Here is a 12,818-nt window from a genome sequence, read left to right as displayed (position 1 = left end):
CCACATTCCCGTGGGTGGCAGCGGGTCCCCGCCGAGCGCCGGCCGCTTCTCTTCTCCCCGATGCCTCTCCAGCGGGGAGCCAGACCTCGGGGCCGCCCTGGGGGGAGCTCCTGAGGGGCCGGCTGCCCGTGGGGGGAGCCCTGGGGCTGCCTGTGTGTGTGTGTGTGTGTGTGTGTGTGTGTGGGAGTCGGGGTGGGGACGGGGCCGGGGTCCCTCGGTCCCCTGCGCTGCCTGCCCCCAGGCCGAGCCCCGCGCTCACCCAGCCCCTACTCTCCAGGGCGTGCAGGGTGCCCTCCACACTCTGGTGCGAGGGATCCAGCAGCACCGGGTGTGCACGCTGAGCCCGCCCGGTGAGGGTGGCCCAGGTGTGAGAGCTGCAAGGGCCTGCTGTCCTGACGTCCGCTCCGGGGCCACGCTGACCGCCCCGCGGGCCCTCTGTGCCCCAGGCGCACAGGCCCGGGGCGGGGAGGGGAGGAAGCGCCCCGGAGCCCGGGCAGCCCAGGCCCCCTGGACAGAGGGGGCACAGACCTCCCAGGGCGCTTAGCACAGACCCTGGTGACCTGAGGCTCCCCGGCTGTCACTCTGTCCCAGGGCCCGTCCTGGCCGCGGGCGCAGGCTGAGTCGCAGTAGAGTCTGCGGGGTCCTGACCCTGGCGTCTGGCCGCCCCGGGAAGGCACGTGGGGACGTCAGCTGTGTGTGCCTGGCGGCGCCCCCGCAGGGGCTGGTCGGGGCCTGGGCGGCGCCCCCTCCTCCTCTCTGGGGGTGTCTCCGCACCCCGTGCACAGAGCTCCGGGAGACGCAGAAACGAGCCGGCCGTGCCCTCTCACACAACAACACTTTATTGAACTTGCAACAGCAAACAGGGGCTCAGAGCCGAGGGTGCGCGCCTTCCCCTGGGAGACCTTCCTGTCCTTAGAGGAAAGCGGGAATCCCACAGGGGTGCGGGTGCTGGAGTCCCCCGCCTGGGAGCCTGTGCGGACTCGACTCCGGGTGGGGGCGCGTGTCCTGAGGTCGGGGCGGTGAGAGGCGGTTCTGGGGGCGGCAGGGCTGACGTGGACCTGCGGCCCATGGGCTCCTGCGCTGGGTCCCCGCAGGGCAGCTGGACCCCGGCCTCGGGCCCCCTGGGGCCGGGTGACTGACTGCTGGAGCCCCAGCGCGTGGAGGAGCCTGCCTCCTGGTGTGGGTGGGGGTGGGGGTGGGGGTGGGGGTGGGGCCCACGGGCCTGCCCCCGCTGCCCTGCCCTGGGGTGTCCCGGGATCCCCAGGGCTGCCCTAGGTCAGCGACCTGGGTCTGTGGGGCACGCCCAGGGCCCAGGAGGCCACATCCTGCTGTGAGAGGGCTCGCTCGGCCCGGGGCCAGAACGCAGGCCTGGCCAGGGCCCCGGGGCGCTGGATCCCATTAGCGCTGGGCCTGGGGCAGGCGCTCGAGTCGCCCCTGCCCCCACAGAGCCCGGGGCCAGGCCAGCCCAGGTCCCTCTGGGTCAGGGGCTGGTGTCCCGTGCGGGCGGTGCCGCCCTCCGGGAGGCACAGCGAGACGAGGCAGGGCACGGTGACGGCGGGCCGGAGCCTCCGGGCCCCCGCCCTCACCGCCACGCTCTGCCCCCGAGGCCCGCGAGCATCGAGCTGCCCCGTGGACGCGGGGGGCAGAGGGTCCCGGGCCTGTGCGGGGCCTCGGGGCAGCGGGCTCAGCGCCGCCCTGGCTCTGCCCTGGCTGTGCCCGTCACTGCCCAGCGAGGGGCACGAGCTGCAGTGGCCGCGGGGCAGGAAGGGTGTCCTGGGCCCGACAGCGTCATCCCTAGGGGGCTGGGGGGACCGCGTGATGGGAGTCCCGGGGGTGCTCCAGGGCCCGGTCCGTCGCGGGGCCTCTGGGGTGGCCCAGGCCGGTGCCAAATGGAAGGAGACCCCGTTTTCTGTCTTGAAGCCCGCCGTGTCCCGGGGCCGCCTGCCTGCACCGCCTTGTTGCCCCGGGAGGGTGGGGAGGGAGTTCCACCGCCGGGGCTGGGGGGCAAGTTGGACGATGGCCTGGCCGGGAGGGGGTCCGGGCGGCTCAGGCCGGGCGGCTGGGCCCGGGGAGGCCGGCTCCTCCACCCTGGGCGGTGGCTCAGAGGCCGGAGAAGGGAGGAGAGGCCCGGGCGCCGGGGACACTGGCTCCAGGCCCAGGGGCCTCGTGGGGAACTCCTCAGGTCCCGCTGGAAAGAGGCCGACGGGGTCAGCGTCTCCAGCAGGCTGTGTGTCCCCCGCTGGGGGCCCCGGGGGTCCTCCCGGCTCCCGCGTGACCCCCCCCCCCCCCGGCCTGACCCTGTGCTCAGCCCCCCACACTGCTGCCCGGGCCCTGCAGTGGGTACCCGCCCGCCCAGCCCTGGCCTGGGGTCCCCGAGGCTGGAGCAGAAGAGGAGAGCCCCAGAGATGAGGACGGGGGCCCCGGGGGCTCTGTCCCCTGTGGGCGGCCCCAGCAGGCCGAGTCGGGAGGGGCCGGGGCCCTGAGCCCACCTGGCGGGGGCAGGTCGCACCGCATCCTGCGGAGCTGGGTCATGGAGGCCCGAAGGTGTCTCAGCACGGCCTCGTCCTCCAGGGCCCAGGGCTGGGCCAGAGAGTCCTGGAGGAACTCCCGGAGCCCTTCCAGGGGCAGCTTCAGGAGGCGCTCTGGGCGGTGGGCGAGAGTCAGACCCAGAGGGCCCCGCCCTGGGGCCCCCGGGGCCCCCAGGCCAGCGGCTGGGGTCCCGCTGTGCCCAGGAGCGCCGCGGGCAGTGCGCTGGCCGGGGTGGCCCCTGCCCGCTGCTCCACTCGGGGAGCCCCGCTGCACCCGCCTGCCCCGCCGTCCCCCCGCCCCAGGTCTGGGTGCTGCTCAGAGCCCAGGGTCACCGCCCCTGCCCCCCGCCCCCGGCACACCTGGGCTCCCGGGGGCTCACTTACTCCTGTGCACCTTGAGGATGGTATAGGCCATGGCCGTGAGCACCCTCTCCCCATCCAACACGTAGGCATCCCACAGCTTCAGGGTGAGCGAGAAGGGGGTCTAGGGGGACGGCGGGGTGGGAGGAGCGGCCTGAGCAGGGCCCCTGGGGGGCTCGGCTGGGGCTAGGCTAGGCCTGCCATCTGGCCCCCGGCTGCCTGCGACGAGGCCCCGCAGCGCCCCCCCCCCGCCCCCCGCCTCCCCGTGCGTGCCCTCCTCCCAGGGAGATCAGGGACTCCCGGCCGCTCCGGGTTCCGACCCCGGCCAGCACCTCCCGCACCCCTGGGGGCACAGACTCTGCCCGCACTTGACGACAGACACCACGCCTCGAGAGGACCCCAGGCTGGCCGCCCGATGGGCCGAGGGCCCGTCCACACCCCGGGCTGACCCGGCCTCCCCCGGGGGAGCTGAGGCAGAGACGGGCCGCCCCCCGGGACCTCGTCCAGGGACCCTCTGGGCTTCTCCAGGACGGGCTGGGCTGCGAGCCTCAGCCTCAGCCTCAGGACCCCGGGGTCGGGCCTGGCTCGTCTGGAGGGTGGGGCTGAGCTGGGCCCTCCCCGGGGGCAGGGGGCAGGTCCGGGAGCGGGGGTCCCGGGGGGGGGGCCTCACCCGGCCGAGGAAGCACTGGAGAAACCATTTGGGGCTGTAGATGCCGGTGGACATCTGCTCCTCGTCCTGGCGGGAGGGCAGGGGGTGCTCAGGCCCCACGCCGCGGCCCCTGGAGCCGGGTGGACGCGCTCCCCGCGGCCCAGCCCAGCCCCGAGGGCGCCCCCGGGCCCCAGGGGGAGGAACGTGACCCCAACTCTGGGCAGCTCGGAGGGAGGGCCATGCCCCCCACCCCCTGCCCCGGGCTCCGGGGACGGAGCCTCAGGAGCTCCCACTCGCCCCCACTCGCCATGTGCTTCCTCAGGTCCGGGAGAGCTCTTTGGAGGACCCGCTCGTGATGTCTCTGGAACCTGAGGAGCTTCGGGAAGCCCGGGACGAAGAAGCCTGAGAAGGCCCCAGGCCCCCACGGTCAGGGCCTCCTCCTGCACCAGGCGGGGTGGGGGGTGTCGGGGCAGGGGCCTCCCCGCCACGCCCTGACCCCCGTGTGCCCACCGCCCTCGGAGCCCTGGCTGGATCCGCTCTTCCCAGAGGGCAGGGCCTGCCTCCCAGGCCGGGGGCGCGGGGCCCGGGGACCCTCGTCCTCACAGAGACCCCGCGGGGCGTGGGCTGGGGGCTGAGGACCGGGCCCGGCTGACCCAGCACCCTCTCTCCTGCGGGGGCCGCCGCGGGGACAGGCGGGTCCCCAGCCCCGAGGGGCAGCGGGTGCAGGCCACGGGGAGGGTGATGGGCGTGCACGGCCCTCTGCTGTGGGTGGGGCTTGGGAGTGAGGCTGGGGGCCCCCGGGAGGGGGAGACGCTGCCCCCTGGGCCCCGTGTGGCCGTGGGCTGGCAGGGGGGCCTGGGGGACAAGCCGGCAGCCCGGCGGGAGGCTGGGGGAGCAACGGGAGTGCGTGCCTGGCCTGCAGACGGTGGGGCGGGTGGCCGTGGCTCCGGGACCCCGAGGCCACCGGGGAGGCGGGGCCCTTGCCCGTGGGGGGGCGAGCTGGGGGGTCCCCGCCTGCCCCCCGGTGCAGCAGCCTGCAGGGAGGCCCTCCTGAGCTCCCCGGCGGGCCCCTACCGTGCATGGAGTGCCGGTCGCCCACCATCAGCTGGGCCAGCGCCCAGAAGGCGTCCTCCTCGGGCAGGAACATGAGGAGGACGGCCGCGATCTCGCTCATGCCCTGGCAGTAGCCCACCTCCTGCAAGAGCCAGAGCCCCACGGAGGGCGTGCGCCCCGAGGCCCCCTCTGAGCCCTCCCCGCGGGCGTCAGGCTCCCCCGGCTCCCTCCCAGCCCGGGCTCCCGGAGGGGGCTCCCAGAGGGCGGGGGAGCAGGTGAGGGCCACCCGGACCAGCTGGGGCGCGAGCACCCCGGGCCCCGCTACCGAGCCCTGCGGCCGCCGTGCCAGGACCCCCGTCCTCAGGCCAGCAGGAGGGGCCTCCGTGAGCTGTGCCAGGCTGTAGGGGACCCGCCAGGTCTGGAGACCCCCCAGAGGGCAGGTCGGCGGGGGGGTGGGGGGGCCTGACTGTGGCCCCTGGCAGGTCCCACGAGGGGAGCTGGGCCAGGACACCCCGCGGGGCCGGGGAGCGTGTGAGCTGGGGTCCTCGGGGACCCTTCTGGAATGCGCCGTGGAAGGGGGCGGCCTCCTGGGCGCCTCGGCCTCGTTCCCTTCGGGGGAGTGGGAGCCTTCCCCGCCCGGGCTCTCGTCGGTAGTGCCGTCTGTCAGGGTCCAGACCCGAGCTCTAGGACGGCCGCGGTGCACGCGGGGGCCCCGGGCAGCCCCGGCCCTCGGGCACGCAGGCCCTGCCTCCCCTGGGAGGTCTGCACCCCGCCCCCTGCCCGTCCCGGAGGAGAGAGACCCTCCCCGGCATCTCGGGGGCCGTGGAGCCGGGGCCATAACTGTGAGTCCCGCTGGTCACCACCACTCAGGACAAGGCCGCCCGCGGGGCAGGAGGCGGGGGCAGGGACACTCACCGTGTCGTACAGCGAGTAGGCTGCCAGTACGCAGAACAGGGCTCGCTGCCTAGGAGGGGGGGACAGCGGGGGGCTCTGCTCAGTCAGCCCCCGCCCAGCGAGGCCGCCGAGGTGCCGACACCGGCCCCGCAGGCCCCGCGGCCCGCAGGGCCCCTCCGCGGGGGCCGATCTCCGGGGTCAGGTCTGCGCACGGGGACAGGCGGCGACCTCACACGTGCAGCGTGCCGGGGGTTCAGTGCACCCTGGGGTGTCCGACGCCTCCGAGCGGCTCCCGCCGTGGGGTGTGCAGCTCCGGGCTCCCCCAGCGCCGCCAGCGCCCCGGGCCTCCAGCCCTGGAGCGGCCCCCCCCCCCCCCGCACGCCCCCATGGGAGCCAGCGCTCCCCCTGCCCCGGTCCCCGCAGCCCCTGACGCCTCTCCTCCGCTGCCCTGGCCTGGCCCGGCCCCGTGTCCCGGGAACACCACCAGCCCCACGTGACCCCTGCCCCGAGCCCACGCAGCCGGGGCATCCGTGGCCCTGAGCGCACCCCCAGGTCTTCCCAGGTGTCCCTGGGCTGGACTCTGTGGGGGGCACCCCGGGCCCGCCCATCCCAGAGCATCTCGGGGCTCCAGGTCTGAGCCGCCGTGAGGAGAGCAGGGAACGTCGTGCAGGTGTGACCCCGATACAGGCTGCGAACCCCTGGGGTCACTATCTGAGCACGGGGGGGTACGGGGTGCGGCCCCCTCAGCGCTGCCAGGAGCCGCCCGATGCCCCCCGCACGGCGGCCTGAGTCTGCACCCCGGCTCCGCGGCCCCCGGGCCCGGGCTGCTGGAGGCCGGCTCCCCCCGGGCCGGGGGTCACAGGTCAGCCTGACCCGGCCGCGCTCTGAGGGCCGCGGGGGCCCCGGGGGGCAGCAGGTTCCCTGCAGGGAGGAGCACCGAGTTCTCGTGGGGAGACGGTCCGAGCGGCCCGCCCGGGAAGCCCAGCCACCCATGCCTGGCGTCTCCCCAGCCCCGCCCCTGGCGCCCCTGCAGGTCACCCCAGGGGTCCCGGGCTCCCACACACCCCGCCCGCTGCACACACAGGTAGCTGCACCCTATGCTCCACCCACCTGCAAGCCCCTGTCGGGGGGCTCCCTGCCTTCCCCACCTCCCCGCGGCCCCTGGGGACTCTGCGGGACACCCGGGCTTCTGACGGGAGCAGGCCGTCCAGAGAACCCCAAGGTGGCCGGGGAGGCTGAGCATGTCCCACAGGGGGCAGCTGCACCGCGTCCTCGTGGGGGTGGGGTGGGGTGGGGTGGGGGTGGGGGCGGGACCGATAGTGTAGGGGTGGGGGTCTGGGGTTGTGGGGGATGGCGTGGGGGGTGATGCAGGGGGATGGCGTGGGGGCGGTGGGTGAGGGGATGGGGTGGGGGGCTGCGGACACAGGGCACCCCCTTCTCTAAGGTGCACACGGAGACGTCTACAGATAAAGGCGACCCCAGTCTGGGGTTTGCTGTGACCCCTGCCCCTGCCCCTGGGGCCCCGTGTGCTCCGCGCAGGGCCTGCCTGGACCGGGGCGGCGTCTGGGGCGGGGGGGGGGGGGGGGGGGGGGGCGGCGTCATGCCGTGTGTGCTCACCAAGTGCAAATTGTCTAAAACAAAATGCCCAGAATTCAGAAGTACATAAAGCACCGGAGGGTGGGTGTCACCCTGACCTGTCCGACCCTCGTCGGGTCCACGTGTCCCGGTCCAGCCGCGGCCATGCACCCTGGCCCCAGGTCCCCTTCGTGCCCCCCACGCCCCCACCCCGGCCCCCTGCTCTTCACGGGGCCGCCCCTCACCCCCTTGGGGTTCAGCTCAGACGGTGACCCCTGGAGGCCCCGTCCTGCGGCCTCCCCATCCCCGAGACCCTGGGGTTGGGGGCACGGGGGTCATCCCCAGCACCCTACCACGTGGCAGTGTGTTGTTTGCTGCCGTCGCTCCCCCCGGCCTCGGAGACCCCGTGTCCCCAGCACAGAAGCCCCCGGGCCTCTCCCAGGCCGGGCCCCCGACCCCCGAACCCCGCTGGCCCAGCAGCCTCACCCGACCCCGTAGCGGTCCCAGAACATGGTGTGACTGCGGAACGTGCGGTTGACGTCCAGGTCGATCTGCACGATGTCCCGGGAGGAGACCAGGGCCGCCTCCTTCATTGCCTGCGGGGAGACCCCGGGAGGAGGAGCCGGCGTCAGGGACACAGACCCCGACCTGTCAGCAGCTGCCGTCCTGGGCAGGGAGCCCCGGGGCCACCACGGGAGTGTGTCCTGCAGGAACCTCCACCCTTCCCCTGGGAGGCCGGGGACGGCGGGAGTGCCCACCGTGCCCGCGGGGCCTGCGTGAGGGCCTGTGCCCAGCTGTCGTGGGCGGGGAGGGGACTGAGGGTCAGCCCTGGACAGGGAGGGGACGTGGAGGATCAGCCCGGGTGGGGAGGGGTCACGGAGGGTCAGCCCTGGGCAGGGAGGGGACCGAGGGTCCACGGGGAGTAGACGGGTCGGGTCCCACCTGGTATTTCCCGGCATTGCTGGCCTTAACCTGGTCGACGTTCAGCAATCGCAGCCACACCTGTCCCCGCACCTGGGGCGGGACCCCCTTGTACACCCGGCGTCGCAGCTGCGGGGAGGAAGGCAGTGCTGGTGAGAGGGGCCCAGGGCGGCCCCTTGGAGCCCAGGGAACACGAGGCATCTAGAAGGTTCCGGCGTCGGCTCCAGGGTGTCTGCAGAGAGGCTGGGTCTCCCTGGATCTGGGCCCCCCCCACCCCCCCCCGTCCCCCGCGAGGAGCAGGGACCCTGGCCCCGACCTGACGCTCCCCCACCGCCGTCCCGGGGCCTGGGGAGGGAGGCCCGGGCTCCCAGCAGACTCTCCCCAGGCAGGGGGCTCCCCCGAGGACGGGGCAGGAGGACACTGAGGGCGGCCCCCCAGCCCCGTCAGGACGGAGAGCCCTCGGGGGCACCCAGCGCCCCACCTTCTCGCTGGGGAGGTAGTGGTCCCATCGCTTGAGCATTTTTATCCATTTGTCCGCGCGCCGGGTCTCCTGGCGGAGTTTCTGGGAGAGGACAGGCGGGGGCCGCAGGTGAGGCTCCCGCCGCGGGAGGTGGGCGCTCGGGCCGCGTCCAGTGCCCCGCGGGACCCGGAGGAGCCAGGAAGGCACAGGGCCCCCCGCGGACCGCGGCTCCGGGTCTCGGGTGCGTTCCCGGCGGCCCGTGCAGCGCTGGGACGGGGGACTGGGGAGACGCCCGGGGATGTCCTGGGGGACGCGGTGCAGACAGCTGGCCCCAGCTCCCCCCCACGTCCTGCCCGGGGCCCAGGACGGGCTCTCACCTTGGCCTCGCGGGGGCTGGGGTCGGGCAGCTCCCTGTCCCTGGAAGGCAGGAGACGCAGAGCCCTGAGGCCCCGGCCCCACAGCCACACACACACACACACACACACCCCGTCTGCACCCAGCGTCCTGGGGAGGGCAGGGCTCCCCCGGGGAGGGCAGGGGCTGCCAGCGGCCTGAGGGCGGGCGGGGGCGGCGTCTGGGGGGTCTGAGGAGGGTGTTTGCCGGTGGTGGGCTGGGCGGGGACCCCTCGGCGCCCCCAGGGGGTGACCTGCCCCCCTCCTCGATGGACCAGCCCGAGAGCTGTCAGCGTGGCCCGGGTGCCCCGTGACCGTCCCGCTGAGGTCCCCCCGCCTCCCCAGGGCCTGACTGCCCAGCGTCCAGCCGGCCTCCCCCTGCCCCCTGGCCGTCCCCCTGCTGTCCCCGGGCTCCCCTCTCTGCTGTCCCCTCTGCCACCCTGGCCCATTTCACCTCCCGTCCTGTCGGAGCCCCTGAGCACGACCACCCCTGAGCCATCCCAGCAGACACTGGGCCGTGAGCAGGGCCGAGGGGGCCCCACCTGGGGTCTCCAGCGTCCGTCAGGTTCTCGTGGGGCTGTTGACCCATCAGCCTCGTCCCCTGCGACCTAGGCCACTGGGCTGTCCCCTCCCTCCTTCCCGCCCAGGGCAGCCCCCTCCTCCTCTTGCCTCCTCCTGCCTGGTCGGGGCCTCCCTCTGCGGCCCCCCCCCCCCTCCCTGCGCTGGCCTGGTCCCCGGCATCCACCTGCAGCCCCGCAAAAGCCTTCGGGTGTGGGCGAGAGCACCCCTGCGGACTCGGCCCAGACCAGGCCGTCCCCCTACGGAGAGCACGCCCCGGCCCCAGAGCCCCTCACGGGCGGGATCCCCTGCTGAAGGGACTGGACACCCCACCCCACCACCACCCCCGGATGCAGCAGGCTGACACCTGGGCCTGCCCAAAGCAGGCGTGGGGGCCCCTCCTCTGAGTGTCCAGGGGCCTCCCCCGGGCCCAGCTCCCTTCCTGCCCACGTCCCGGGTCGGCCTCCGGGGTGTCTCAGCTGCAACCCAGCGCAGACATGGCCCTCAGAGGGCTCCAGGGGACCAGGTCCCGACCTGGGGGCGGGGGGGTCAGCCTCCAGAGAGGTGTTCCTGCAAAGGCCACCCGCCCTGGGATGGATGAGGGGTGTCCAGGGGACTCACTGCAGAAAGCCCTGGTGGTCGGCGACCTTGCACAGTGACAGGTCCTGCGGAGACCCTGCTTGGGGCGCCTGCAACAGAGGGGGGCTCCGTGGTGGGGACCGATCAGAGCAGGGGAGTGGGGACAGAGACAGGAGGGAGCAGAAGGGCTCCTCCCTCCCCTGGATCCTGAGGGAGCGCCGACCCTCTGAGATTGGCCGGGCGCCAGAGTGGGCGCAGCCTGGCAGCCTCACCTGCTTCTGTCTATCAGTGACGATCCCCCCCTGGGCCTCACCCGGACCCGGCGACTGTGGTCCCCACCTGGGCCTCACTTGACCTGGTGACTCTGATCCCTACCTGGCCCTCACCCAGGCCTGGTGACTCTAGTCCCCAACTGGGCTTCACCCAGGTGACTCTGGTCTCCACCTGAGCCTCATGTGGATCTGCGACTGTGGTCCCCACCTTGGCCTCACCTGAACCTGGTGACTCTGGTCCCCACCTGGGCTCACCTGGACCTGGTAGCTGTGGTCTTCATCTGGACCTGGTGACTCTGGTCCCCACCCGGGCCTCACCTGTACCTGGTGCCTGGGCTCCTCCGCTACCAATGACGAGGATCCAGGATGGACCCTTAGTTGCTACTGACACCGGGACCATCCCCAGGGTCTCACTTGTTCCTGGTGACTGTGGTCCTTGCCTGGGCTGACCTGGCTCATCCTTGGCTCTGATCCCCTCTTGAGCCTCACCTGCTCTTGCAGGTACGGTCCCCCCTGTCGTGGGTGTGTAGTGTCTATGGTCCCTTCTGGGCCTCACCTGATGGTACTGGGCCACGATATTGGCCCTTTGCAAGGCCAGCAGGGTCTCCGGGTCCTCCTGCATCGTGCTGCAATCCAAACACATCCAAGGATGACGGCGCATGAGAACCTTCCGAGGACACATGCGTCCGGGTGCTCCCCGTGGGCGGGCGCCCCTCTGTCTGACCGGAGCCGGAGACAACCCCGTAGCCCCGAGGGGCACAGGCATCACACACGGGCCCTCGCTGCCTGTCTGTCTGTCCGTCGCCCACCGACAGTCCACCTTCCCAGCCACTGTCCCAGGGCACGCCGTCACGCTGGGGTCACAGAGCGCTCCCACCCCGGTATCAGGAGCACACGGGCGGGGGACCCAGGGGCTCCGGGGAACTGCCCACCTGATGCTCGGGGGTGACGTCTCCCAGCCCGGGGCCGGCGCAGAGATGGTGGTGGGTGGGCCGGCCAGCGAGTGTCCCTGCGGGCTTGGGGGGGCGGGGGGGCGGGAATGGAAGGTTTCTCCGAGATTCCACAAGCACACGACCAAGGGGAGAAAGCGACGGACTGGACTTCATCAAAACTAAAACCTGATGCCAGCAAGAGTGCGACCGAACTCCCCACCCTGAGGGCAGCGATGTGTGAATAGCCTGAGGGGGGCCCTGGGGGAGCACGAGGGACTCCACGTTCTTTGGAGCCTGAAGAGCAAGCCTGCTCACGGGCCAGGGGGACCCAGCGGGCACAGGGCGGGATGGGGGGGTGACGGTCACCCCTGTCGGGGTCCATGCGTCTAGGACATGCTGGAAAGGTCATGGCTTGGGTGCCTGCACAGCAGAGGGCTTACAGGGGAGCGGGGGTCCCGGGGGAGCTGCCTGAGTTCCGACTGCAGCCTCCTTCCCTGGACGGGGGCAGCAGGGTGGCCGCTCTCACCCCGTGGGGCTGTGGAAGGGCTGTGGGAGCTGCTCACGGTCATCGCATGGGGGTCGGGGTGTTGTGGACCCCAGCGCGGGAGGCCTGTGCCCCCACCCGGATCCACAGGCCCCACTGTGGCCCGCGGGGATCAGGGATCAGCTGCCACTCACCTGTGACCTGTCGCTGTGTGGGCGCCTCCTCTTTATGCACTGGGGTACTGGGGAGAGTGGGAGGGTGGGGGTACTGGGGAGAGTGGGAGTAGCGGGGTACTGGGGAGAGTGGGAGGGTGGGGGTACTGGGGAGAGTGGGAGGGTGGGGGTACTGGGGAGAGTGGGAGTAGCGGGGTACTGGGGAGAGTGGGAGGGTGGGGGTACTGAGGAGAGACGAGTCCTGGGCTACTGGGGAGAGCAGGAGAGTCGGGTCGCTGCGAGCCAGATCCGGAGCACCGGTGCCTCCGAAGGTCTGCGGACGCAGAGTGGGCACCAGGCAGCGGTGGAACCCGGGGGCACCACAGTTCCGCCCAGAGCGGGGTCCCGCATCATCACTGTGGGCAGGCGGGGTCCAATCAGCACTCAGCCCTCACCCTGGTGGCCGAGGGTCCCGGGGGAGGGTCCTGTCCCCACGCCGGGCGGGAAGGCGATGCAGGCAGCCTCCCGCATCCTCAGTTCCCATCCTCGGGCCCTGCAGGCCTCCCGCCCTTCAAGGCAGACTGGGGGTCACAGATGCCCCCCTCCGCCCCCCAGGGTTCACAGCGTGGGGTTGCAGTTAGGAGCATTTGAGGGGCTCCTGGGTGGTTCCGTCCGTCGGTTCCACGTCGACTCTTGAGTTTGGCTCAAGCCAGGATCTCCAGGTTGTGGCGTGGAGCCTCGGGTGGGGCTCGGTCTCCGGTGGGTGAGGAGTCCGCTCCAGGTTCCCCCTGTCCCTCCGCCCCTGCCCCCCGCACCGTCTCCCAAGTACATCTTCTAAACATTAACATGAAGACACGTGAGCATCTGGATCCCCTCTGCAGAGGCGCCTTCGTGTGCGTCACGACCGTGTAAATGCCTTTCACGGGCCCACCGGGATTCCCACCGGAAACCCCTTTTCCTTGGTATCTATTGAAGTGCCGTCGACACCCAAGGGGACAGTAGTTTCAGG

General features: G+C 72.7%; 1 protein-coding gene across 1 annotated transcript in view; it reads right to left on the bottom strand.

The window, feature by feature from the left end:
* Positions 1-12,818, bottom strand: part of LOC140597542 (uncharacterized) — a gene marked incomplete at its 3' end in the record, with an annotated part of 55,764 nt that overhangs the window by 31,647 nt on the left and 11,299 nt on the right. Inside the window, exons 6-11 of the mRNA XM_072746423.1 lie at positions 4,612-4,830; positions 3,845-3,939; positions 3,559-3,624; positions 2,913-3,012; positions 2,490-2,642; positions 1,990-2,188 (exon numbers count right to left, since the gene is read on the bottom strand). Coding sequence (XP_072602524.1) covers positions 1,990-2,188; positions 2,490-2,642; positions 2,913-3,012; positions 3,559-3,624; positions 3,845-3,939; positions 4,612-4,830 — 832 coding nt within the window. The remainder of the gene's footprint in view (positions 1-1,989; positions 2,189-2,489; positions 2,643-2,912; positions 3,013-3,558; positions 3,625-3,844; positions 3,940-4,611; positions 4,831-12,818) is intronic.

This window comes from Vulpes vulpes, unplaced genomic scaffold (assembly GCF_048418805.1).
Source record: "Vulpes vulpes isolate BD-2025 unplaced genomic scaffold, VulVul3 u000000752, whole genome shotgun sequence".
NCBI classification, from domain to species: domain Eukaryota; kingdom Metazoa; phylum Chordata; class Mammalia; order Carnivora; family Canidae; genus Vulpes; species Vulpes vulpes.
Note: the sequence above shows the minus strand (reverse complement) of the source record. Positions and strands in the feature narration are given on the sequence as shown.